General features: G+C 37.7%; 2 protein-coding genes across 3 annotated transcripts in view; both read left to right on the top strand.

The window, feature by feature from the left end:
• The window catches only part of LOC129370199 (uncharacterized), a 30,134-nt gene extending 8,811 nt beyond the window's left edge, over nt 1–21,323 (top strand). Inside the window, exons 7-16 of one of the 2 annotated variants that reach the window (XM_055045965.1) lie at nt 9,215–9,719; nt 10,971–11,130; nt 11,263–11,379; nt 11,472–11,579; nt 11,663–11,819; nt 12,176–12,794; nt 12,889–13,042; nt 13,140–13,229; nt 13,325–13,520; nt 14,176–21,323. In XM_055045965.1, coding sequence (XP_054901940.1) covers nt 9,215–9,719; nt 10,971–11,130; nt 11,263–11,379; nt 11,472–11,579; nt 11,663–11,819; nt 12,176–12,794; nt 12,889–13,042; nt 13,140–13,229; nt 13,325–13,520; nt 14,176–20,618 — 8,549 coding nt within the window. In that variant the 3' untranslated portion in view covers nt 20,619–21,323. Of the gene's footprint in view, nt 1–9,211; nt 9,720–10,970; nt 11,131–11,262; nt 11,380–11,471; nt 11,580–11,662; nt 11,820–12,175; nt 12,795–12,888; nt 13,043–13,139; nt 13,230–13,324; nt 13,521–14,175 lie in introns of both variants that reach the window. The other variant, XM_055045964.1, reaches the window with a different exon arrangement.
• A 779-nt stretch (nt 21,324–22,102) lies between these two features.
• Nucleotides 22,103–27,648, top strand: LOC129370210 (transcription factor-like 5 protein). Its single transcript, XM_055045978.1, has 7 exons — nt 22,103–22,391; nt 23,443–24,019; nt 24,129–24,285; nt 24,383–24,536; nt 24,636–24,822; nt 25,853–25,994; nt 27,106–27,648. The coding sequence occupies exons 2-7, from the start codon at nt 23,451–23,453 to the stop codon at nt 27,229–27,231; spliced, it is 1,335 nt and encodes a 444-aa protein (XP_054901953.1). The 5' UTR covers nt 22,103–22,391; nt 23,443–23,450; the 3' UTR covers nt 27,232–27,648.
• The last annotated feature ends 113 nt before the right edge of the window (nt 27,649–27,761 follow it).

The raw sequence follows: 27,761 nt of genomic DNA, 5'->3' as shown, positions 1-27,761 counted from the left end.
TAAGATACATACACATATTATGGCACATCATGCAGAAATCAGTGTCTCAAGAATCCCGAAACCTTGTTCGGTCATTTCCTCGGCGAGGATAAGTGAAGTGAAAAGGTTACCATGCACAAATGAGCACCCTGGAGGAACTTCTGCCTCTCACATCGAGAAGATGTGTGTGGACTTCACAATAGGGCTCCATGTGAAACATGGACACAATGGGTAAAACAAAGCACCCAAATTTCCAAATAAACTGTTTGCAGCCTTGTTTGCTATAACAAGAGTATCAACAATGGATAGCAGTCTTGTGTATGTCATCATTTCTGCAGGAATCTTTCAGTGGACTGAAGATGGGCAATATTTTGTAGAAAGGGTTGTCTGCTGCCTATAACTTATCCACCAGATGAGTTGGGGCCATTATTTCATAAAAGCCGTTGCTTTTTGCATTTGAGATGGTTTAACTTTCGACATGACGGTCAGATGACCTATACATGTTCCTCCATTGAAAGCCAGAAATGGCCAGAATCACATCCATGTCCAGATCAAGTACCTTCCCTTTGGTTTGTATTGAATAAGCATTCAACATTTCAACTGAGCTCTCCCTCCGAATAGGAGGATATGTCAATACGAACAAATCAACAGGGTTGTGTTTTGTTGCTTTAATGAAATCTGCGTTGGGCCATAAGTCACAAACTGATATATTGGATGTTGCTGGTAATTGTGACTTTTTAAAAACCCAGTTTTGAAGGGTTTTTTTTATATTGTTTTCTTATTGGGTTGCAAAGTTTCATTTTGTAGGGCATCAGTGTCTTTTGGGCACCTTCTTTTTCGACTTGGCGCTATGCGAGACTCACCATCACGGGTCATCTTCTGTTTTTTATGGCCTTGTTTTATGGCTCAATCTCAGGGCATTTTTTTTTCTTGGTCGTGTGGTCTCATTTATCACAGGGAACCTTCTTTCATTTCCCTTCATGCTGTGGGAGATTCACCAAGTAGTGGCAATGGTTTTCTTCCAACACAAAATGTTGCAGAAGAGAGAGATGAGGGACAGGGGCAACTTGGTGGATGGGATGGGAGTGGAGAACATTTGTGAGTAGGTCCAGACTTATAATATTAATATTATTATTCGGTTGTCATTTCTGCTGCACCATACAACATTTTAGCAGGCAAATGGCTTGCTCCGACTTGGAACTCACTATCCGAGCAGTCGCTATAATTGTCACTTTCAGTTGCATCTTTTTTAATGTTAGAAATGATTGTAATGTAGCACACATTAATTTGGGATTCTTTAAGTGTAGAAGATTTAAAACATCTGGTAGATTCAAGCTGTGTGTAAAAATCCACAAGATAAATAAACTGCCAGACTCTTGGCACCCAGCATAGCGATGTGGTATGCTAGCGACAACGAATATTGCCATTCTTAGATTTCTTATGCTCAAAAGATGCATGCAGACAAAGTTGTCATTTGTATATTAATAGAAGATCTTTTAGAGAATATATGTGTAAAACAGGTAAATCAGATCATTAAGGTATTTTACTCCTTTCCTCTTGTGCCCATTTGAGGCGGACATTTACCTTCAGCATTAATAGGTTATAAAAGGGTCTGCACAAAGCTAGAGCAACATTTTTTCCAGAGGTTTAAAAAAAAAAGATGTAAAGCAACAGTTGTTGCTGGTAGGATTAAAAGTGTTGGCTGACTAATAGCAGATTGTCAGTGTTTTTTGACTAAAAGCAAAACAAAAATGTAAAACTTCCTTTAAGAACCTAAAAACGTATTTTGTTTTTGCTCAAGTCTGAGTATATAAAAATAATGTATTCCACATAAGCATTCTGTTAAGATTGTTGTGTAATAACAATAACTGCTTATATTATTAAAACGCCAGGTCTTAGAATTAGACATATATCAAATTGTTAATCACAAGAAAGATGTATCAGTTTATTTTCTGGCCTTTAAATGTAACCCATCGATTCTCCAAACTGTCAAGCAAAAATTTAAAAACACATTTTTTACATAGACATGATAAATCTGTTAAATCAAGTAATCTGGAAGAACTATACCGTTATGACTATTTGCAATAGCATGTGTGATACTTTGTCAGATTTGTAGCCTACTCTGTTTATACCACTGTGACAAAGTTTAGAATGTAAAAGTTTAAAAGACAATTCATTTTCATCTATATAGTAGGGCTTTATAAACAGACCTGCTTCTGTTTTTTTTAATTTCCCAATTGACTTTCAGTCTTACTTGGCTTTGTTCCGTCTCCTGACTGTGCTAAACCACGTTCTGCTGAGCAAAAAGCAACGTCAACCCTGAAAGAAAAGTTTTTGTTGACTTGTAAGTTGTTTTATATCATTGACAGGGACAGGATGCATCGTCTGTGCCAGGAAGTGTTGAATATTAAATATTGCTATAGACCAGGGGTGGGCAACTCCAGGCCTTGAGGGCTGGTCTCCTGCAACTTTTAGATGTCTGCTTCAACACGCCTGAGTCAAATAATGAGGTCATTAGCAGGACTCTGGAGAACCTGACTGCACTTCGGAGGTGATTCAGCGATTTGATTCAAGTGTGTTGGACCAGGGAGACATCCAAGAGTTGCAGGACGCCGGCCCTTAAGAGCCCACCCCTGCTACTATATAATTATAGTTCAGTGATAAAAGAGCAAGAACAAATGATCGGTTTGTGATTTTAATGATTGTTTTAGGTAAATCATGACCTGTCTCTTGTCAAGGTTAAATCCATGTACTTCAGTTTAAACAATAAGTGCAATTAGTTTTCTTTTTAATTCACTTGATTTATCTCATCACAAGCTGTGAAAAGGTTGAGGGTGATGTAGTTCAGTTGTGCATATGCCTACATAGCAATCTCCATCATGTGCTGTGAAATTAACTAGCTTGTAGATTTTCTGTGCAGAAAGGGAACTTGAATGAGTTTTTCTTCCATTGTACTTTCTGAAGTATAAGCTGACTCTTTTTTGCTCTTTCTGTGTGTCATTTGAGAAAATGAGTCCCAATCAGTTGTAATGGGAAAAGCATGACTTTTGTTGATGAGGGTCAGTGTTGACAGCATTTTATTTAACAAAGCACATGTTCTAGAATGTGTTGTTTAGATTGGTTGCATTGTAAAGTGTTTTACTTTTACATGCTTTCATGGCGTACATATCTCGAAATCAATTTTCCAAGTAATGTTTTGATAATTTAATCACTCCACAGCAGATGTCTAGATTAGCTGATGGTAACACACAAGCACCCTCTACTGGCCAAAAGAAAAACATCCGTAGAGTAGACCAAATTTAAAATTTGTACTATTTCAAAATTTATATCTGCGAGAGAGAGACAATTAAAAAAAAATTCTAGGAACTTCTGTGGAGAAATGTATTATAAAAATATAATTTCATAGTAATGAAGAGTTTGAAAAAGTACTTTACATACTTAAAATAAGTATCTTAAAAATAGCTGGATTCCATGTTTGGAAGGTGAGAAAATGTGAATTAGAACAAGCTAATATTCAAATGAAATGATTTAACATTTTGTAAGATTGTAATTAGCAAACTGTCTGATAGGGAATAGTTCTAGGTCTGGGTGTAAAAATTACACTTAAGCAGAATAACTAAGCACTTAAAGGCTTAGATCTTGATTATTGGGTGTACTGTTTTAATAATTATTAAATTTAGTATCTGATAAATCTTATATAAGATACTTTCTCTGTAACAAACTTATGCACACATTTCCAGCAGCAATGTCATATCTATTCACAAATGAACTTCTTTTTACTCAGGCTGTTCCCTGAGCTGCCACACATATAACTACTGTTTTGCACAACATGCGACATTGCAGCATAGGTTCAACCTGTTTATACTTTCAAACACATAGCACATAGCTAAATATTGAATAACATTTTTACCAAAATATTAATTGTAAAAATGAAAATTCACCTAATCAAATTCACCTAATCAAATTCACATAAGAGCCATTCATATATCTGAATTATTTTAGAAGTTGTTGAAATTATAAATTCATTGACATTCGTCTTTCTTTTTCTTTTTTAAGGAAAACTACAACAAACTCCTTTTCATATTTTTTTCTTGGTGGCTTTGAAACCTGCAAACGGAATGATTTTCACCCAATAGAGCTACTTTAGAACCATAGTTTTACAGTAATTAGTTAAAGCTTCATCAAAAATAGTCTGATATGGAGTATTATGGTTTAGGTAAATGGTAGCAGTTTTGGCCCTTTTTTAAAATGCAAACTAGTGACTGCAGATGACTACATAGAGGATCTCCACAAGATGTTTATATCACCTTTTGTTTAAAAAGGTGATGGCTACAGTTTTGTAGACGCAAAATTAAAACACCAGATACCAGAAAATCGAGACAGACGTTCCTGCGTTCATTGATTAAGTCAGGCTACTCAGGTTTGGGATTTTTTTTTTTTAAATATGACACTGAAGACTGTTTCATTGGTCTGCTTAAACCCTGGCTTATAATGAACTTGGTCTTTGTTCTGGATAAGTAAAGAATTGGTCTGACTACAACCTGGTAACCTTGATCATTTCTGACATTGTTTGAAACACAAATAACTGGCCCTAAACAACTCTGTTGCTCAAAACACATTCTGAAAATGTTTAGGTATAAATGGCCTGTTTTATTCCACTGCAGACACAAGGTAGTCACTCTTCTGCTCTAACTAGTTAGACAATATACCTTGAGATATAAGGACTTTTTAAATCAAAGACTGGAGATGTTGGGACATATTTTGCAAAGATTTAACCAATGTTTTCACACAGTTAACATGCTGCAAACGTTTCTTAAACATATCTTCTGACCTGGTCAGAAGTAAATAACAAAACAGCAGGGTTAGCATAAGCTGACTAAAATATTTTATTAGACTCTGACCAAAGAGGCAAACAGGATTAGGTTTAGGCTAAAACCACTTTACATTAATTTGTTGGATTTCAACAGAAGTTTCAATAGATTTTTGTTGACATTTAGGACAGCTTTAAAACTAGCTAACAACAACCATAAAGTCAGAGACTCACCAAAGATGTCTAAATGTACAGGTGATTCCAAAGTCATCTGAGATAAGATAAGAATTTTGTCCACAGCTTTTTGGGCAAAATCTTTAATCCTTTTAGGGATTAACTTTCACTAGACCTTCTGCTCAAATATCTCCTAATATTTATTGAATGCATACTAAGTGCTACATGTTAAGTTGCTGTGAAGATTTTCTTAAGAGTATATATTCTTTAGCTACAATAGTGCGTATAATAAACCACGAGTCCACTGTACCATAAATCCATAATTATATCGATTGGAAATAAACGTTTAACAAATAAATTTTATGACTTTGTGCCATGCCCTTAAAAATGAAATGACATTACTATTAATGATGCATCTTTGTTTGGATCAAGTCAAGTAGCAAAATAAAATACTGAATTATCTTGTAATTTATATTCCTGAATCTACCTGCACAAACCTGACTATGCAAATTAAGGCCTGAACATTCTCCAAAAGAACAGCTCAAGGCTACATATATAAAGTTCTTGTTAGCAAAGACAAGTCATAATTACGAAGAAGTAAAATGGAGAACTTCAAACACCACACAAGAAAAAAGTGTCCTGCCCAGAAAATGCATCAAGAACAAGCAAGAACAGAAAGATGAAGTTTCTCTGTTGTTTCAAAGTATATATTGGCTTTTAGTCTAAACAAGAGAACCTGAAGACTTTCATGAGCCATTTATGGGTGATTGACAGGAAGAATTAATCTAACAAGATAAGAGTTGAAACATTTGAAACTTTACTTCTTCAATTTACCTTCATTAAGGTAAAACATATCTGTGTATCGCAAGACAATTTTGATCAATTCAAAACAAAAGTAGAAGGTTGTAAACACATACTAGTTCAAGAATACATAAAGACATCAGGACAGAAAACATTACAAAGCAAACAGTATGCAAATACACAACATAAATAACAGGAAAAAACAAGGTTAGAGTTGGCTTATGTGTGGCTTTCATGGACTGTGATATTTGGTAATAAATCCTGAATGAGCATAAGCCCAAGGAATTGATGGTGGAAAATTTGATTTGTGTGATCCTAAAGAAGACATAAAGACGACTTCCTGAAGAAAATAACCACATTTCCAAAGTCATTGATGATTTATTTTTGGAAGGGATGTTCAGTAAAGACATCAGAAGAGAAAGAATGTTATACAGATATGGATTTAATGCACATTATACAACATCTTGCAACGATTTCTCATCTAACATGATAATGACCCAAAGCACATAGCATAGATAACAAGGGAGTGGCTTCAGGAGCAATTTGAGTCTTTGGAAAGAACCTGCACTTCCAAAAGCCTGACAGAGATCAAGAAGGATATGCCGATAAGACGTGGGAAATTCTAGAAGCTGCTTTTCCAAGGATGCAGAGATATAACCAGGAAGACAAAGGGGTGTAATTGGTGCCCAAAGTGCTAAAATGTATTATTATTATTATTATTACTTTTAGAAATGCTGTACATGTGACTTGTTCTTAATAAGTTTACAAAACATTATCAGATTTATTAGAGGTTCTAGTCCTTTACTGGAGCTGGTGTTAGCCAGGTCTGATTCTGTCAAAGAATCAGTTTTATTCTCTACCACCCAAGAGCAATGTCCTAAACATCTCATCTAGTTTTTATTTGATCCTAGTTGTCTTTTTTTTGTGTGTGTGTGATGGATCACAGTGGATGGCAACATTTAAAAAATACAAATCATATTATTTATCCCAGTTTCACAAACTGTTGCGCTAAGTTAACACAGTTTTATACAAAAAGTGATGGTTGTGAATAACACACAATCTTAAGCAGCTAGTGTTTTATACACACCAAAAATGCTGAAAAGATGGTTAAACACAACTTAATAAGAAGATTTGTTAACACAACCAGGAGATAATAAGGGCTGCTTATAAAACCCATTTCCCTAAACTGCCAGATAAGAGACAGTTAGCTTGTGATATTCTGCTCAACTGAAGAACATTTATTGTGAAATGCTGGTGTGTTAAGGATTTATGTTACAGGTCAAAGGACTGGTTTGATTTTCTACCACCTTAAAGCCACCTCATAGACATGGTGCCTTTGAACCACTGTGGCGTTTTTGATTGTCCTTTTGCCATTTGTCCGCCTTTCATGTCCTGATGAAAGTGATAGCTTCCTCTGGTCCAGCATCAAACTGAGTTTTGTCAACATTTAAATTGTTTGGGGCCAGAGGTTTAACTTATTCAGTGGAAACATACAGCACTGGAACTGGTTTGGTGAAAATGGCCCTTTTGTCAGAAAACAATGAAGAACAAGGAACATAGAAAGAGCTAGAGTATATTTGTGATGTGCTTTAAGGCAGGTTTAAGTTATAAAACAATTTCCCAGGTTTTGAACATCTCTACATACTATTTTACAGACATTGTTCTTTTAAACCTCTTCAGTACCATGGCCAAGAAAAGAAAAAAATCACAGATTAAAGTTAAAAAATTATAATTAAAGCATTTATCATAACTGTAAGAGCAAAACTAAGCTATCAGGGTGTGGCATAGCACACCAAGAGGCCTGTGGTAACACAGGAACTTTTGAGATCCGAATTTGTTGGGAAGAGAACTTCCAACAAATCCTGGCCTTTTTGAGAATGTACCAAAAAAGAAGGGTGTCTGATTTAGTTACATAAGGCCAAAATTGAACTTCACTTGCAAAATGATGTGCATGGTGGAAAATCAACACAGATGAAATGTGGTGGGGATAATTTTCTTCTGATAGAAACTGGGTGGAGTTGATTCAAAGATGAATGGAGCTAAATGCAGGGCAGTGCTGTAAGAAAACCTGTTGAGACTCAAGATTTGCTTACAGCAAGACATACAGCCGGAGAACAGTGAGACAGTTTAGATCAAAACATATTCATAGTTTAGAATGGTCCAGTTAAAGTCCAGACTTTTCTTTCTTTTTTTTTTTTTAACATTAATCTAGTTCCTTGTATTTTGCAATTACGCCCTGCTTTGTTTTGGTCAATTCAAGAAAGTTCCAATAAAAGTAGTTTAATACTTGGATGATTTGTTCAGTTCAGCAGAAGAGAACTGTTTAAATATCAAACTGACCACAACAGAGATTCAGAATGCTTTTTTCTAAGCAACAGGGTAGGTGTCTGAATTGAGAAGTGGCAATATTTTTTGGACATTCTTTTAACCCAATAAAAAATCAGCTTTTTAGAGATCTAATTATAATAATATTAGAATATCCTCTTTGTTTTGAGAGGTAGGATATGCAGGAGTTTCTCTTAAGGATACAAAAATCAAATAGCCAATGATACTGGGATTATCTCTGTTCATTAAATGCACAAAAATTGAGAAATCACTTTTTTCAGTGTGTAAACACATCAACATACATCATATTTGTATTGATAGCTTAAGAACAAACACAAAAAAGCTGATTTTGTTTTGTGAAAAGTCTATGTGCCACTTTCTAATGCGTTATATCTACAAATAATCTTGTTGAATTTACTGACCAATGACACCAAATAATTAAGAAGTGCTTTTCTTTGTTACATTTTAGTTGGACAGAAGAAATCAGTTACACAGACAATGTTGATGTGAATATTCTCAGAAAGATTTCTCATCTCTCAAATACATTAGACATTAACTTAGTGTGTCTCTGCAGTACACAAATTACATTTTGGTGCCATTGAAGTGTGAATTTACCACACAAAACCGATACCACTGATTCCATGATGTTTTCATTCATTAACAGAAATGAAGGGAAAATGTGAAAGTTTTCAAATACTAAGTACCCCCTTAGAGTTGTGGATGTGTGCAAAAGTCAAAAATGACCTCTAAAAGTTACTGCATTGAAACTAGACCTGATTATCTTGTACGCACCAGTCCAGAAATAAAAAAAAGGTTTTATGCACAAATGTAATTGAAAAAGATTGTCTTTTAGATAGGAAGTTTTTTTTTGTTGTTTTTTTACCAACATCTTGGAAACCTGATCCCTTCTCCTGACCATGGTTGATTAATATGTGTGAAGCACTGGAATTGGAAAACAAAATTATGTTCATGTCATGTGCATCTAAATCAAATATTCCTGTATGCAGAATAAATATAACATACTAGAGAAAACTAGAAAGATAAATAATCAGTGACCAATTTGTGGACGTTTTCTCATATTTATAAAACGCCACATTTTTTTTCTTTTGTCCTCATTTTTAGCAGCTGATGAGACCAGTGACAAGCCAGAGCCCGACACTGAGGCCACATCTGTTCCAAAACAGCGTCCAGAGGAGCCCACAGCAGACGCTCCTCTTCTCCCCCAGTCTGTAGCCGAAGAATCCCCATTACAGAATCCGTCTGAGGAAAAAGAACCTGAAAGTACTGATGTGTCCGATCAACAAAAAGCTGCAGAAAGTGTCTCACCACCTCCAACATCTGAGGAATCTGATGGCACACAAGCTCCGCCCATTTCAGCTGTTCAACATCTAGAGATGGGCGCCCTGATTGTCAAAAAGACGACGTATGTTATACCAAAGAAACAGACTGTTCCTCAGTCTTCATGCAGCCAGCCATCCCAGAAAGTGTCTGCAGTCCCGGCTCTGTTGAGCGAAACTCGAAATCTCCTCGTGCCTCCAGCACCCAGCGCTCCGCCCTCCAGACCCTCTCAGCCCAATAACCAGGTCCGACAGAGCATCCAGCGCTCCCTCACCACCATCTTGTTTAAGAGGTGAGAACCACTTTAGAGACTCACATTAAAGCCTCTGAAGCATATAATTGATTAATTTAATTTTAATTGATTTTTGTGATAAAATTGGGTGAACACAACTTTAATATAAAAAGGTTTGCTGTTGTTAAGAAGATGCAGCCAAAATTCCTCAGTATTGCTTTAAACGACAAAATTAGAAAATTATGCAAAACTATATTTCAGTGATGAAACTCACCGATCCAAGCCCCCATTAAGAAGCTTCTTAATGGGGGTTGCTTCTGCACTCTCTCAAAGCTGGGCATTCTTTTTATTACTACACTTTTTCCTTCCACCCAATTTTCCAATAATATAGCTGAACAATGTTCTTTTAATTTATTGGTTGTAGGTATTGGATTGAGGTTTTCATTGACAATAATTGAGACTTTGTGAAAAAATTAGAAATGTATTACTCTGTCATCAAAGCCACAAATAAGTTGATTCGTTGCTTTCCATCACCATCAAATAATGATTTGATGGTGATGGAATTTCTTGATACACCTTTAGTTATTCCTGCTATTGGTGGCTGTACAACCACTGAATTATTATTTGTCTATTTTTTACACAGTGCTTCTGTGTTTTAGCTTTTTTTTTTTACCAACGTGTAAGAAACTTGATCATATCAAGTTTACCCAATTTAGCTGGATTATTAAAAAGAAAGGCCATTTTCATTTTGTTCTTTTAAACCTCTTCAGTACCATGGCCAAGATAAGAAAAAAATCACAGATTAAAGTTATAAAATTATAATTAATGCTGAGCATCTTGTGAAGTTGTACTTTGGTATCGGTTTTACAAATAAGAAAATACTTAATTTTACTCATCAGCATTAAGTTATTATCAGTAGCAGAACTTTAAAACAATTGTGCAAATAATTGTTTCGAAGAAAGAACCCCCCACCCCTGGTTTTGGTTTCTGGTCACATCAGATCTTCATGATTATCCAAGTTTTTTTCTCATTAAAATAATAATGAGAAAAAATAATTTTATGACTTTCTTCTGTAGATACTGCATCTTTTTCTGCAACTATTATGACTTTATTCTTGAAATAAAAAAATATATATATATGTCATATTTTGCCTCTACTATTCCATTATACATCAAGAAATGATGCATAATGCATTTTTGACATGACTTGTATTTGTAGCCAAGAAAATGCATCCTTTTTGTCTGGATCTCAAGAATAACATTTCCATGTGGGTGTGTAAAATGATTGGAGATATATTTTGTCTTTCTTTAGAGTAAGTGACTGTGAAGATCTGGAGATGCCTGAGAGCGAAGTTATAAAACTTGTTGCTGGCATTGAGAAGGAAATGTTTGACATATTCCGCAACACAGACAGCAAATACATGAACAAGTATAGAACTATAATGTTCAACCTAAAAGATCCAAGAAATAAGGTTGGTTGACATCTTAGTGAATGTTTTTTTTTGTATTATTATATGATGTTCAAATCTGACTCTTCATATTGCGGACTGGATCTTTTTTTTCCATTGTGAAATCAAATGTTGCCTTTTTTTTATGTATTCTAGGGCTTGTTGTATCGGGTTGTAAATGGAGAAATAGGCCCTTTCAGACTGGTCAGAATGACCCAAAAGGACATGCAGGCTACTAAAGCCCCTGAGCCAACTACTAAGGAAACAACTCAGGTAAAGAATATCTGAAAACAAAAGGAGATTTTAATGAATTATATAAAACAAATAGAAAAGATTGAGTGATTTGACTGTTTTTGATTGCAAAGGTTAAAGTTGAAGCTGCTAAGGGGACAAATGTCCCAAAGCCTGAAGCTGTGAAGATCGATCTGCCCAGTTTGAATCCTCCTAGACCGGAAAGGAAGCCTGAGAGCACGGTCTGTACAATTGTCACTGCTGGCGCAAGTTTTTACTGTTTATTATACTTATTTTGTATTTTTATTTTACATTTGATTCTTAGGAACAGAAGAAAGTCATTCCTCCTCAATCTTCCAAATCTAGAGTTATGCAACCAAGCAAGAACAAAAAGATGCCAGATATACTTTCCTGCATGCTTAAGGATACAACATCAGAACACAAGGCTCACCTCTTTGACTTGAAATGCAAAATATGCACAGGTAAATACAAAATACAACTTTAATTGATTCAACTACTATTATACAGTAAAAATTGATGAGCTTCAGATTTGCTTTGCTCTTTGACTTTATTACTGTGTTGTAGCGATAGAAGCTGTTTTGTATTTTTGCACTGCTTCATTTTTTACACAGAGAGGGAGAAAAAAAGTCAGAGATATTGGATCATGAGATGGTTATACAAACAATCTAAACTTGTTTATGTGCATTTAAAACAACTTTTTTTGAATACTTGAAAAATATCTATGTAATCTAAATAATATTTATAATGTGTCATCAATAAGCATGTAAAGTTATTTTAAAATGTTTTGATTAAAATGATTTTGTTTTCATTCTCAAAGGCCAGATGCAAGCTATTGAAGGTGAAGAACCTGCTAAGAAAAAGTTAAAGGTCTCTACATCAAGAGACAAGACTGATAAGATATCTTGGAAGAAGCCTGGGGGAGATGAGTCTCCTCTGTTGGCACCACCTGACACACCTGAAATGGAATCTCCTACATCTTCATTGATGGAGCCATCATCCCAAATTGACATTGATTCTCCAAAATTGACAATTGTTGAATCTCCTGCCTCCCCGACGATGGATTCTCCTGCCTCCCCAGCATTAGAGTCTCCTGCTTCCCCCATCATGGAGTCTCCTGCTTCTCCAACTCCGGAGGGATCCACAGTGCCTGCATCAAAGAGATCATACACACCAGTTGTGATTCCCACTGTCTCCACTGTAACCATTACAAGACGTGACCCCCGAACTGCAGCAAACAGGTTCACTGCTTCCTCAGGTGGCAACTCTGGCTTTAGTAACACTTCCAAGCAAGCGGCTCCTTACGCTGCTATAAAAGGTAGCCTGGCACCGAGCTCAGCACCACCACCCTCAGTCGCACCACCAAAAGCATTACCCAAATCAATCTTAATGAAGCCATCCTCCTCTTCTGACCCAAGACTAAGTGGTGCATCCTCCAGGTATTTAAAGAGTTTTAATTCTAAATCTTGTTTTAGTCTTTTTGGGAAGAAATATGGGGACGTAAGTTGTACTCTGCCATTGTTTATGTTTCAGAGCCACAATCTCTCAGACCCCAGCAGATGGTGGTACTACACAGTTCCTAGCAAAGCAGGGCATACTGTGGAAAGGCTTTGTAAACATGCTCACGGTGGCCAAGTTTGTGACAAAGGGATACCTGGTTTCAGGACCCACTGAAAATATTAAAGCGGTATAGTGATGCACAATGGTGCTTAATGCTAGCTGAGCACATCTGCCTCTCTCACAGAGGACATCATTGTAAAACTACGTTTTTGTGTGTTGTACAGGATTTGCCTGATACCATACAAATCGGGGGGAGAATCTTACCCGAGACTGTGTGGGATTATGTTGTAAAACTGAAGACCTCGGTTACAAAGGCAAGCAAGATGTTTTTTATATTTATGCCTCCACCTTGCAAAAATAGTGTTGAGGGAGTATCAGTTATTTTTACTCATTCTTCTGTTTTGTTTAGGAGTTGTGCGTGATCCGGTTTCACCCTGCAACAGAGGAGGAAGAGGTAGCCTACGTGTCCCTGTTTTCCTACTTCAGCAGCAGAGGCCGTTTTGGTGTCGTTGCCAACATAAGCCGTTCCATCAAAGATGTATATCTTGTCCCTCTTGGTGCAAATGAGTCGATCCCATCCATACTACAACCTTTTGAAGGTCCAGGTATGAAAATATTTAACTTTTATGTTTTATCATGCTATCTTCATGTTAAGTGATGTTTAACTTCACCCTATTTGTAAAAGTTTTTATTTGAATTTTATTTTGACCAAAAATGCACTGATCAGGCTTTCTCTGACTAATTCAAATGTTTGCTGCTCAGATTTTCTATTTTGATAACATTTGATTTTTCTTTCTACATGACATATAAATAAGAAAAAAGTGCCAAAGGTTTGTTGATAGAGATAGGAGTTTAGAATCCAACAGCAGATGATAGAAATAGGACTTTCCCTAACCTCCTTTAATTTTCACTGATAAATTTGATTCTTTTAAACACAAAACATAGTGAGAATTTTTAGTTTTTAAGAAGTACAAAAAAATCGGATTTTTCTGACCTGCTAAACACTCATTAGGACCAATAAAAGGAACATTTTTAAAATTCATAGGTACCTCTTCTGAGTTTACATTTGAATAGAAAAGTATCTGTTTTTTATGTAGCCTAAATTCACCTGAAGTGTTGGTCTCTACATACAAAAACTTTTTAGAAAGGTCAACATTTTTGTTTTTAATTGTCAGTCAGGAATATTTCAGAGCTTTTAAGTTGTATTTAAATGAAATAATTTGGGATACTTTGTTTAATTGATTTTGTCTGTTTTTTCAGGCCTTGAAAAGAACAGACCCAATCTTCTTTTGGGTCTAGCAATTGTCCAGAAGTTAAAGCGTCCAGGAAGCACGCCTCAGGAAATTGAAGAGAAGAAACCCAAAGTTAACATGTCCAAAGACCCTATGTGGATTCCAAAACCACCAGTCCTCTATGGTTCTGACAAGCTGGACATGTTCAAACCATATGATCCAGAGACACCTGCTACTTCCTCCCCTCCTGGTTCGCCATCGGATTCTTCCTCTTCTGGCTCAATTACCATACCTTCCCTCTTAAGTTCCATTCACACAACTCCTTTAGTCTCATCCGTTGCTGCCACAGACTCCACATCTGTTAGCAACTTAGTCAAGAATGTTACACCATCATCCAGCAATAATAACCCATTACAGACTATTTTGAAGACACTGTTTAGGGGAAAGGAGTCAGACCCAACAATCTCCTCTGACGGGAGCTCCCCCAAAGCAACAGAAAGTTCAAAGAAGAAACCAGTGTTTCCTAAAATATCTGGACCTATGGTTGATCCAATAGTCCAGCAGTATGGACAGAAATCAAAAGTCAAACGGGTAGAACAAGAAGAAAAGGAAGATGACTTTGACAGACCCTATGACCCTGAAGAGGAATATAATCCTGCAAAGGGATACAAAGTTTTTAATCCACAAATCACAGACAGGAATAAGACCGATGACTCTACATTATCAGGCTTGGTGGAAGACGATGTGGCCTATGATCCAGAAGATGAAACTATCTTTGAAGTATATCAAAGTGATGCTGTCGTAACAAAGCTCCCCATTCCAACCCAAAATGCAGAAACACCAACATTACCACCAGCAGTTCCTGATTCCACTCCAACTACACTTAAATCGAACCCAACTTCTGTAGTGTCGACTTTTCATACAGGTGCTGTAGTTGTCTCAGCTGCAACATTGAGTGAACAGCAGCGGATGCTTGAGGAACTTAATAAGCAAATTGAAGAGCAAAAGCGACAGCTAAAAGAACAGGAAGAGGTCCTGCGTAAACAGAGAGAAGCTGTAGGTATGTTTATGGCTCACTTTTCTGTTTCTGATACATTGATGTCTCCTCCCACAAAATCTGTACCAGCTGTGCAGAGTGCTGTAATACCAACAAAGCCTGCAGATAAATCTGACAAGGTCAACAACAATACAGTGACGGAGGATAATACTGCTGTGAAGTCAGAAACTGTTAAGCTAGAACATACAAATGTCAGTGATAATTTAAAAAATACCACAGATACACTAACAGAACAAATGGAAATGAAAGAAAATGCAAAGGAATGTGAGAAATATTCATCTGCCGGAGAGATCGAAGACTCTGATGTAGCTTATGACCCTGAAGATGAGTCACTTTTTGATGAAATCCAAGATGATGTATTTAAGGGAGGGAGTACAAAGACTAATGATGGTTCATCAAGGACTGGGGATAGTGTTGGGAATAAAGGCGACTCTCCAAATTCACACCACAGCAGAAGGCGAAAGTCGTCACCTAAAAGACGGAGTCGTCGAGAAAGGGACCGCAGAAGCCCTTCAAGAAGGTCACGGAGACGTTCTAGGTCACATTCTAGAAGACATAGAGACAAGGATAAACACAGAAGTGAAAGAGAGAGGTCAAGGCACAGAACCAGAGAACCATCTGATTATCCAGGACACCATCGAAAAGACCATGCTGCTGGCAGACATTCTCATGGGCTGAGAAGGTCCTCATCTTCACCAAGAAGAAAACAGTCTGCCTCTCTTTCACCAAAACGCCACAGGGGAGCTGCTTTACAAGTCATTGACAAAACAAAGCACAGAAGTGGTCCATACAATCTTTCTGAAACCGTAAAGACATCAATAGAATCAACATCAGTTGCTGGAATTAAAAATGAGCCGAGTGAACTTAAGCTTGAGTGTAATCTTGTTGAGAACCCTGTTAAACACTCGGTTGCACTTATTGAAAATGTGAAGACAGAGACTTTAGAACCGTCAATCAGTCAATGCGATGATCAAATTAACAGTTCTACAAGTCAAGAAAACAAACCGTCTCTGCAGGACACATGGCTTCAAGACAAAATTGAAAGCAAAATTCCTCTGAGAGAAATTGATCCACCTCTTCGAGATTCTCCTGAAAGTCCAGATCCAGAACCACAGTTTTCAAAACCTTTCAGCACTGAAGGTGACTGTGCTAGAACTGCAGACTCTGAGGAACAAAACAGTGCTTCAGCATCATTTCTTAAAGATGAAAATGACTCTATGGCAGTTAGCCATCAAACAATCTCCAGTCTACAAAAAGGACCACATATCCAGGACTCAGGACCAGTACGGGATACTGTTTCACACAGTGTTCCACCTGGTCCAAGTTTTCAGAGTACTGGAAATCCAACAGCAAATATAAAAGATTCTGAACACAGTATGACCCAAACAGATCAAGTGGACAAGAAAATTGGGTTTACAGGGCTTGATAGAAAAGGGCTTGACATGCATCATATAATGAGAAATGCTTTGGGACCTACTCCAAGCACTCAGCGCACTCCTGCAGATGGTTCAGAAAGACGAGTAATGCAACAAGCAACATGCCTTCAGGGCTCAATGTTAAATTTGATAAAAAATTATAACCCCAATGTGACTGATCCACAGACTATCCCAAGAGTTTCAGAAATAACAAATAAAATGCAAGGGACAGAAAGCTCTTCTTTCCAAATCATTAACCAAGGCATAGCTCATCAATGCTCTGATGTGATGCAAAATGTTGTGCAAAGTGCATCAAATTCTGACATTCCAGTATTAAGAACACAAATTGAGGCCCAAAATCAATTTGTTAGAAGTCAGTTGTCAGACAGACCTCTGCCTGGGTCAAAGGATTCTGTCTCAACTGTTCAACATTGTAATACAAATATTAAAGGCCAAAATGTTGGTTATTACAGAGAACCTTTGCCTTTTTCGAAAACAGATGAGTTAAGATTGCAACCAAAGAACTTAGACAGCAAGTCAGACATTATGAAAATAGACACATCATTTGGGAGTCCCCAGTTTGATGGAAAGATTTCACATCCTGGGTCTTTGGGTTCTCATATTAGAATGGTTAATAAAACAGGTCACAACCCATCTTTTTTTGGATTCAGAGGAGATCAAACACATTCAAAACATACTGAAAGTCTTTCCTTTGTTGAAAGAGGACTTGGGAAAAGGGAATCTCAACTCATTAAAAGAGATCCAGACTTCCGTGATGGTCTAGAATGTGGAGACAAGCCAGGTATTTCAAATCCAGACTGGAGAGAAAGACCTTTATGTTCTAATCCCCCACAGTCAGACAGTGGAGATGCTCAGAAAGGATTAAATAGGGAGTTAACACATCCGGTCAGAACAGAAACATTCACACAAAATAATTGGAGTACCCATCAGTTTGGTGAAAGAGTGACAAATTTGGAGAGTCAGGGACCTTGCAAAAAAGGCACTCAAAACTTTCAGTATGGACAAAAAAATAAAGAACAAAGTCCAGACAGACAAACTTTCATGCATGATTTTAGGGGCCCAAGAGGGACAGATTTTGTAGGACCTAGGACTGAAATAAGAAATCCTGAGTTGCACTTCACAAGGAATGACACTAGACAACCTGTGTGTTCAGATATGATGGGAAAATGGTCAGAAAATAAAGGACCTGACATTGAAGCATCAATGCATTGCAGGAGAGAGCCAGTGGGTCCAGATTTTAAGATAAAGGAACCAGAATGGATAGGTCCTAAGAGTGAGAACCCTATCCATGACAGTAGAGGACCAGGGCATCCAGATCTTGTGGGACAAAGACTTGAACAAAGAAACTGGCCTGAAAGGAGAGGACCAGATGCCCCTGGTCCAGGAATTGATCAAAGGGGTCTAAATACGGAGGGTCCTGGGAATGAATGGAGAGGAGGAGATCCAAATTTCAGAGGAGGAGGGCCTGAAACAAGAGGCTTGTCAATGGAGCACCACAGGTCTGAACATCGAGAATTTAGAGGTCCAGGTTACAATAAAGGAAGTCTTCCTATTGAAAATACTGGTCCCCCAGGTAGAGAAGGTAGAGGTCCAGTTTTCCGAGGGCCAGGTCCCGAAGGCAGATACTTAACTTCGCAAAGACCTGGGCCAGACAAAATATTTGAACATCCAAATTTTATTGAGCAAGGGTTTGATAATACAAATGCCATCCTGGGTGGCCCAAAAATTGACAGGAGAGTTACTGGCGGTCCAGATTTCAGTAGGCCTGTAAATGAAATGAGGAATCCTGCTCTGGATAGCCAAAATTCTGACAGGAGAGGACCACAAGAACCAGAAAACTGGGGACCAGGATCTGAAAGAAAAGGAACACATTTGGGGCATGCTGGGCCTGATAACACAGAACAAGGACAAGCAAGAATTATCTCAGGTTTAGAAGGTCCTAAGCCTGTACAAGGAGGACCACACTTCAGGGGAAATGTAACAGACGTTGCATGCCTAAATTTGGAAGGCTCAGAACACAGGGGGAGAAGTCCAAATCTCAGAGGTTCTAATTCAGATATGGTGGGTTCAGAATTAAATAGAACACGACCAGGGGTTCCAAGAACAGGAAGAATAGGTGCTCCAGTTGCATGTGACCTGTGGCCAGAAAGAGTGGCTCTTAATGTAAAACAAGCAAACAGAAGCCCTCCAAGAGACTCACAATTCAGATGTCCTGAGCAAGGAAGAACATTTTTAAATATGGAGGGTCTGCAGCCTAATAGGAACGTGGCGCACCCTGAAGAGGTGGAACATAACAGAAATGTTGTGGGAGGTCCTGAGACTACAAGGATAGGTCCAAGATTCTGTAGGAGACCAGATTATGAGGGCCCAGTCCCTGATAAACAAAATCCAAGGGGCCCAAGCTTTAGAGAATCCATGCCTGCAAGACCACGTCCAGGCGTTGATGGCCGAAGACCTGACTGGAGAGAATCAAGTGATTGCAGAGGTCGAGGCGCCAGGGAGGAAAGGGCAAATACTGAGGATCTTGGATATGACAGACAAAATGACTGGGGGGAGGCTGAACCTGTTCAAGAATTTCCTGATTTTGAGGTCTTAGAATCTGATAGGAGAGGGCGAAATTTTAGACCTTCAAGGCTATTGAGAAGAAGCATCAGAAGACCGGGACCAAATGCCCGTGGCTTTGCACCGAGTCGGAGCGGTGGTGCCTTTGAGGGGAAGTGGTTAGACAGAAGAGGGCCAAGATTTGAAGAGTTGGAGGGAGGTGAATCTTCTGGAGATATTTGGGACAACAGTAGTGACAGAGGTTTAGAGATTTTCCAAGATCATCCTGATGAACAAGGTGAAGGCCTTAATTTCCATGATAATCATAGTGAATGGACACAGGATGGAGAAAATGCGCAGTTTTCTGTTTCTGGAGAAGACTGGGATGGGGCTGGTTTTAGGCATCCAGGGCCTGTTCGTGACAACCCAGACATGGATTGTCCTGGCCCTAATAGAGAAAGAGAAGAACATCAATGGACTGAGCCTGATAGAGAAGATTCTGGGGCATTTTTCAGAAGGAGAGGGGGTCCATGCAATAGAAGACAAAGCTGGGGTGGAGTCAGAAGTAGAGGACGAGGATCGGTTCAGCAAAGACATGCAAACATGGATGATGATCGGAGACGTCAGGAGTTTGAGGAGGAAATGAGAGGCCATGATCATGGGATGCCCTGGCCTCAAAGGGGAGCCAAACATCCAAACAGGAGACCATTTGACATGGAGGCTCCAGGAGGTCCAGATTTAAGATACCCAGAAACTTCCTACAGAAATTTCAATGATGAAGGTCCTGTGTCAGATAGGAGAGTTTCAGATTTTGGGGAATCCTGCGCTGAAAGGCATAGTGCAGACATGGATGCAGGAGCAGATCCTGAAGGATTTGAGCATAACTTTAGGAGAGTAAGAAGGGGTCCAATAATGAGACAAGGGCCTAGCAGCACAGAACGTAGGGGAGTGTCACCAAATAATTCAGATTTTAGACCTGGTAGATGGGAATCAAACTCAGAGTTTCCAGAATCTGATCGAAGAGATGTAGATAGGAGGGAAAGGGAACAAAGACATCCAGGTCAAACAACTAGCAGGGGGAGAAGAGGTCCTCATCAAGGCAGCCATGGCCCTCATGAAGGACCTCCAGCACCATTCAGTAGGCCTTTAGGTCCTGGTCCAAACAGAGAAGGACATTCATTCCATGACTTTGACAGTCCACAAAATCAACAAGCTGTGCAACCTCAAAGACACAGAGGTGCTTTACTTCCCACTCCTTCTGATGGTCCATTACCGGTTTCAGATCCTGTGATGAATAGTCATGATGCCTCCTCTCTGAAAACACCACAGTTTGGCTCCCCATTCAATAGGAGCAGGGGAACAAGTAGAGGCAGAGCAATGGATAATTGGTTAAGAGGGCGTGCAAGAGGGCCAGGACGAGGAGCTCCTGCTCGATAACAAAATGTAGGGTATGAAGAAGGAATGTTGTTATAGTACTAAAACAGAGGTAAACAGAGGCAACATTTTAATAAAAAATAAAGTATGGACAATCTTGGATCTTAAAAACATATTGATCTAATACTTGCAAAAGTCTCAAAGTACATATGTTTTCTTTAGGATTTCAAGGCTATTAAACACTTTAATATTGCTTCCTGAAGTGTATGGTTTTGTAAAGGCAATTTTCATTTATATTGCAACTTTGTAGTCAAGCCAATGGGCTTGTAATGGTAATGGTTAACTGATACAGAAATGCTGAGTTTTTGTGTTAATTATGTTCGACTTTGTTTCCAGTCATAGTAGTTGTTTGATTATGACCTACATCTTGTAAATTGTTGTATATTATACCATCTAGAAAGGAAGAAAATAGTTTAAAAAGCTTTGCACAATAGTTTTTTTGTTGTTTGTTTTTAAGAGTCATAACATCACTGTATTATCTTGTCTTGTTTGTTACATTTTTATGCTCCTAAAAATGTAACTTGTTTCAATGTTCTTTGAGAATGCTACAAGTCAATAAAGTGACATTTTAAAAACTTGTTAAAAATGTAACTTGTCAGTGCTTCTTCACTGTATTTTTGTTTTGATTAGGTCCATCAGTAGAGATATCCATTTATGTTGAAATCATCTTATATCAAGACAAAATAAACTATTAGTTTGGAAAATGAACTGTTTTTTTTTTTCATTTCCAAAAAGAGTAAAAACTTCTCATGTTATGTCAGCTACCCCAAAAGTGTGTTTTAACTTTATGATAAGGTGGAAGAAGGGTTTTCTGTCTTTTTGTAGGAGGGTGTTTAATTTTACATTTAGAAGAGATGTGTTTTTGTTGAAAGGCTTCAACAGTGAGCATACAAAATAATGTCAGATTGAAGACAAGAAGGTCAGATTTGACTTTCACAGTTTCATTTTGGGGTTTTGGAGGAGTCTGACATTTTAGCAATAACATTAAGTTACTCCATTAAACATTCTACAGCTGTACATTTGTGCAGTTTTTTTTTTTTTGCAACAGTTTGATATTACTGAAATAATTTCCAATATTTCACTGTTATTATACTGACATGTCATTAAGAATGAATTTTTTAATACATAAACACGCTTATTCTTGCGGAGTTATGAGGGGAACTGATGCTTGTCTTCCTCACACAGTGATTTTGAATATTTTCTGTCACTTTTCTAGGGTTAGAAAAGCGACACCTCAACCAGTCGCATTACGGCAACATTAATGCTGCCGTAATGTTTTCAGTATACTTTTCTTGACAAAGCTGATTTTTGTACATTTGAGTTTATGTTGATTTATTAAAGTGAGTATATAAACAAAAACTTTACATCTAATATTCTTTATAAAATTGAGTATATGTTGTGTTTCAGATAATTAGGTCTTCTCTAAAGTTCTGATACATTTGGGGAACATAATTGATGTTGAACGTCACTTTTCCGGCCATCAATTCAGACGTTATCTCTGAAGAAAGCAAAAGAGATCTAGCTGCTGGAACAATTTTACTTTATTATATATGCATATGTATAAAGTAAACTTTTATAATTATTTTAGTTATGGGTATTGTGTAGTGCATTCAAAGATGGCGACGGTGTACGTAGCCGAACGTTAGTGTGGTGGTCGCTTTGCTAAAATGCTAATGTAGCGTTCACCAGCTAGCTGCTAATGATGGTAAACAACGCTTAAATGCTGAAGAAACAAAATTTGTCCATTTGGAAAGGATTCCCTCCAACAACCGCCTCGTGAGTAAGAATTATTCATTGATATCGGTATGTTTAGGCACATTTGTTTTAAGAATTTATCAAATAGTTTCTTTACTCTTAAGGTAGCCGTTTTCCATTGTCTCGTCATAAGCAATATATAGGCTTTTTAAATAAAAATGCAACTTAATATATGCCATGCCATATCACGTATATACGCATATTTTGTGTCACTATAACCAATAAACCAATAAATTCCGCATTTTTTTTTCTTAATGAGAGGAAGTTTTGTTTAATTGGATCAACCAGCGGCATAATGTAGGGCTCCTTAGTACGAAACTTTTAGCGTAATCATTATAAAAGTAAAGCAGCTGAAGAATTTATGCTTTTGTTGACATTTTCACGCAACCACCACAATCACGAATGTTTTACCTGCTATTTAAATAATAAAATAGCACACGATACTTAAGTGAAAACAAAATAGTTTCTAAAGAATTTAGGTCCTCACTAGCTTAGCATGTCTATACTTACATTTTATTTATTCTTTTGCCTATTCCTCTATGCAAAATAACTCAAGATTAGGACCAAAAGGTTTAACTTTAATCTCATCTATCCAATTAGCCCAACTGCGTGAGCCAGCCATCACCTTGTGTCACCATGGGGCTAGAGTTGCATGACTAATATGTCTGTGCATGATTTCTCCACCTGAGTTGTGACTGTCTGCAGCTCCTCCAGAGTTACTATAGCTCTCTTGGCCGCTTAAGACTCTTCTCACCTGGGCCTCTGAAGCATTCACAGAACATATGCACTTACACTAAAATTATATTATAATTTCAAATTAGTAAATCTACTGACTAATTTGGTGACATTTTATGTAGGGGGGCCAGAGTAAAGATGAGCTGTTATAGATGCATGCAAACTTGCAGGTTTTGAAAATGGCATAATTTTACTTCCACTTTATACTTAAGTGTGTTAAGAAAATACACTGGCGTAATGGTTATTTAATTCAAAATGTTTAACAGTGATCAACCAGAAGTGGGTTTTGACCTCTAATTTAAATAATATTTTTTATTTATTTCATTTCTGTCTTCAGAGTGAAACATGTCATCCCTTCACCCAGTTTATAAAACTCTTCATCCATCATCAAGTGAACACACCTCTGATGTCATCAGTTTGATTTGGAGCCAAGGTGCATGTGGGACCCAGAGTCAGGGACTTACAACTAGCTCAGAGTTTGATCTAACAGAGATGTCAGATTTTGATTACTCTCACCTTCAGCACCTCAACCAGTCGCAAGTGGAGCCTGGGCTTTCAGATGACTCTAATACCAGTCCATCCTCAGCTGTAGTAGTGGTTCAAAATGCCACTTGTTCTACAGGGATTTCTCCCAACACGTCCAGTCAAGCCATTGACTTGTCAACTTCAAACTCAAATGACGACCACAATCTGGTAATGCCAGGGGAAAAGACTCCTGTGTTTTATGGTGAGGTTCCAAGTTTTGTCCTGGCCAGAATCAGAGGTGAAGAAAGCCCAATCAAGGTGACCGTCAAAGAAGAGTTTTCCAAGAACCGATCCATATCAGCTGCAAGAGTGTGTCTGGAGAAAAGATTCAACAGCATGTGTGCTGACACGACAACGCAGCCGGATAGCCACTCTGCTGTTCTCAGCAAGTCAGTTTCAGTTATATAATGTATACATTTTTTAAGGACGTGTAATGTTGTTGTATTATTATAATTTTTGCATAGTGTGCAGCAACCTTTGTTTTTCTGTTCTCTTCAGTCTTTTGACAGTATTTGAACACTCAGCAGAGGCTCAAGAGGCATCCACACATCCTCAAACACAAAAGTGGGTGAAAGCTGACCGAGCAAATTCTTTTAAGCTCTCTAGCTCTCATGTCGGAGGTGTTTTCGAACCGATAACCAATGTCTTTGGGCAGGTGGGATAAAAATGAACATCACTAATCAATTTCATAGATTTAGGCAGCATGTTTAATCAAACAGTTTAATCCTTAATGTTTTCTACTGCAATTGCAGGTTATTGCACACATGGCTGAGCCCAACATACATCAGGGTTTAATAATGCCCCCCAGTTTTTCATTTAGCTTTCACCCAGAGACTTCTGTGATAAAAACTGTCTACGCTGACAACAGCAACCCCAGAGAAGAGCAGGAGTTGATGTTCACTGAAAGTACGAGTCATTACTCTAATTAGAAACTCAGTTAATTTCTTTGTCTATTAAACTACACAGCATTTTTCTAAGTCTGCGTCCTATTGCTGTTTCACACAGAGGATGTGGTGCCACATGCTGTCTACAGAGGGCATTGCAGCAGCTTGTGTCCTGATCCTCCCAAAGCTGCTAAAACTGCTCCAAAACCATCCAAGAAGTCCAGGAGGGGTGGCTGCAAAAGAGCCCGATCTTCATTGTCACTGACCCAACGCAAGGAGAAACACAACAGCAAAGAGAGGGAGCGCAGGTGAGCCATCTCAAACTGTTAGTTGAATTTCCATCTCGTATTTCATCTTATAAAGTTTTTTTTTTAGATTTAATGTTGGCTGCACACTCAGCATTGCTTTCTCCGATATTGCTCACATAATCCACAACTCGTGGATTATGTATTCAGTGCTCTTATACTTCTATGTAACTCCCACTGAATCTGTGGAGGTGGACACAGGGGAAAACGTGACTTTCTATAAATAAACATTTTACTGAATAGTTGTAATGTCTTCTTGCTTTCATTTTATTTCAGACATAAACCCAAGATTGTAAAAAGTCAACCCAAATATAAAATAAGCATTGTTTTCATCTAAACAGAATGTTTTTGGTGGTGCCAGGACTATACCACGTTAATTGGATTGGTTTTGACATGTTAAAAATTTTAACACAATTGCATTTTTTTGGACATACAAAGGTCCGTCCTGGAATAGTTTCTCTTCGTGCACCCGGGGTTAATTTTTGCTTCAACTGGGGCGATTGTGGCTCTGTGGGTACAGTGGTCATTTTGTGATAGGAAGATTCCAGCTTCCTCTTTAGCCCCAAATTGCCTACCGATCTGCATATCAGTGTATGAATGTGTGAGCTTTTGTGAGTGCAAATGGGTGAATGTGACTCTAGAATAAAGCGCTTTGAGTCAAAATGATTGGAAAAGCACTATATAAGTTCAGTCCATTTACCATTCAAAAAAACTGTCTGACAAGCCACTGGAAAAGACAAGTTGTGCAAAACAGAGGAAGCAAAACGTGTTGCAGCAGCACAGACATCCCCAACACTAACGTTAGCATCCTCAGTTCACTTTTTCTAAAGAATTATTTTTTTCAATGAATTTACATGAATGATCAGGGGTTCCTGAAACTCTTGAAAGCTGTTGATAAAAATTGCTGAAACGAAGAAATCATTGAATAAATTATTAAAAGATAAACATAACTAGTATGTGAATCTTAGAAAATGACTCGATAGACAACAATACAATGCTACTCGATTTACTGTATGTGTTTGGTGACTTACAGGAAGAGGATCCGCTCCTGCTGTGATGAGCTGAACACCATGGTGCCATTCTGTGACTCGAACACAGACAAAGTCACTACGCTGCAGTGGACCACAGCTTATCTAAGATACATCAAAAAAATGTATGGAGACAGCTTCAAGGAGGTAAGCCTGTGTAGAACAGCAATTTATAAAGCCATTTTCAAGCCTTTCTTTTGTCTTGAATTTATTTATTTTTTCAAAATATGCCTGAATGTAGACCTGTTTTACTGTAAATAGCTTTTATTTCCTTGCAGTTATGTGCCATATGTGCACAATTATGAATTGTTTTTTGCCCACATTGTTTTGAAAAATGACTTCAAAACAATGTGTGACTTCTAAAAACTGTCAGTAGTTTTAGGAGTGGATTTTGAGTCCTTCTTCAACTAGAAGATGAAGATAGACTCATCATCTTCTATCAGAAGAAGATGAGTCTTCTCACCTCCACCTTTCTGGCTTCTGAGTTGAAGTGGAGTTCTGTTACCTGTTACTAATCCAGCCACAGGTCCGTTCACCTGATCCGATTTTCTTCTAATATTTCTTGTCCTACACACAAGGTGAAACTTGTGGTGGTCGGGTTTCAATCTTCCTTGATCTTGTCTCTTGAACCTGAACACTTTGTACTTATCGGATCTCAATGCAGGTTGCATTTCTGGAATATAACAGCTCTGGAGTAGAATAGACGTCTAGATGATTTGTGTTTACGTCTTATTATTAATTCTAACTTTTCAGAGCCAGTTAAGTCTATTATTTTATGTTTATACAGGTAGGAAAACAAAGAAGTATAGGTGAATGTTTTATTGAGTCCCAGGTGGTGCTAACAATAAGGTATCCGGATAAACTCCCTTTGTGATGGTGCTTCCAATAAATGGTCAAGAAAACATCTGAAAACAGAATCTTCCGTCAGGCTGTACTTTTTGGTGATGATCATTATATTTTTGAGCATTACGGAGAACCATGTTTCAGGACTAAAATGGCAATGAAGTGTCTTCAAATCAAAACCTAACTGAAGTAAAGGAAAGCAGAAGCTGACAAATTGTGATCAAGTCACAGAATAATTAAGATTGGCTGTCAATTAATAATTATCTCTGTAAATTGTGTGCATTCCCAACTTATAAGACTTTAATTGTTCAGTTTAGTATAAAAACAGAAAAGTTCAAAAATTATCTTCCACTTCTGAGACCTTTCTCTGATGACTAGGTAGGCTGAAAATATCTGAAAATTTCTTCTTTGGCAGGAGTTTCAGAAAGTCTTCAATAATGAGAGAGAGAGATTTTTAAAGTCCAGCCCCTCTCCAGGTAAACAACCATCCAACCCAAAGAAAGACAAGACACTGAGCACTTCTCTTGCAGCTGAGCAATGATCTGCTTCATGTTTAATCCACATGTAAGACGGCACTTTAAATTGAGTCAGTAAACCGAGGGAGTCTGTAGGGCTTAACTGAAAAGTTCATTTTATGTGTTTGAAAAGTTTATGATTCAACTGCCTTAGAGAGTGGAACGTTCCCTTTGTCTGATTGAGAGACGCTCAAAGATAGCTGGGTTTTCTGCAGTTGCATCGTAAGACCACTAAGTGTCACTTTAGTATCAGAATTGCCTAAACCAGTTCCATTCAGCTGATAAACTTTAAAAACTGTATTTCACACTAGATGGCACTGTTTTCTTTTGGAAAATGGAATATGGGAATAAGACTGCGCTCGACCCATTTTGTTTTATTAATGTGTCATTTTTAAATTTTATTTAAATGTTTGCTTGTGTTACTTTTACAGCTGATGTTCTTAAACTTACAATACTCCATATATTGTCTTTTGTATTCATATTTATGCATTTTTATATATAACCTTGGGACAATAGTGAATTAATGGAGTTATAATGAAGTGTTGGGCTCATTTGA

The sequence above is a fragment of the Poeciliopsis prolifica genome, unplaced genomic scaffold (assembly GCF_027474105.1).
Source record: "Poeciliopsis prolifica strain line A6 unplaced genomic scaffold, Auburn_PproV2 SCAFFOLD023, whole genome shotgun sequence".
NCBI lineage: Eukaryota > Metazoa > Chordata > Actinopteri > Cyprinodontiformes > Poeciliidae > Poeciliopsis > Poeciliopsis prolifica.
Note: the sequence above shows the minus strand (reverse complement) of the source record. Positions and strands in the feature narration are given on the sequence as shown.

Coding starts and splice junctions, on each gene's coding strand:
- LOC129370210 (XM_055045978.1), top strand. CDS start 23,451: ATGTCATCCCTTCACCCAGTTTATAAAACTCTTCATCCATCATCAAGT. Junction 24,537..24,635: donor GGAGTTGATGTTCACTGAAA/GTACGAGTCATT, acceptor TGTTTCACACAG/AGGATGTGGTGCCACATGCT. Junction 24,823..25,852: donor AGCAAAGAGAGGGAGCGCAG/GTGAGCCATCTC, acceptor GGTGACTTACAG/GAAGAGGATCCGCTCCTGCT.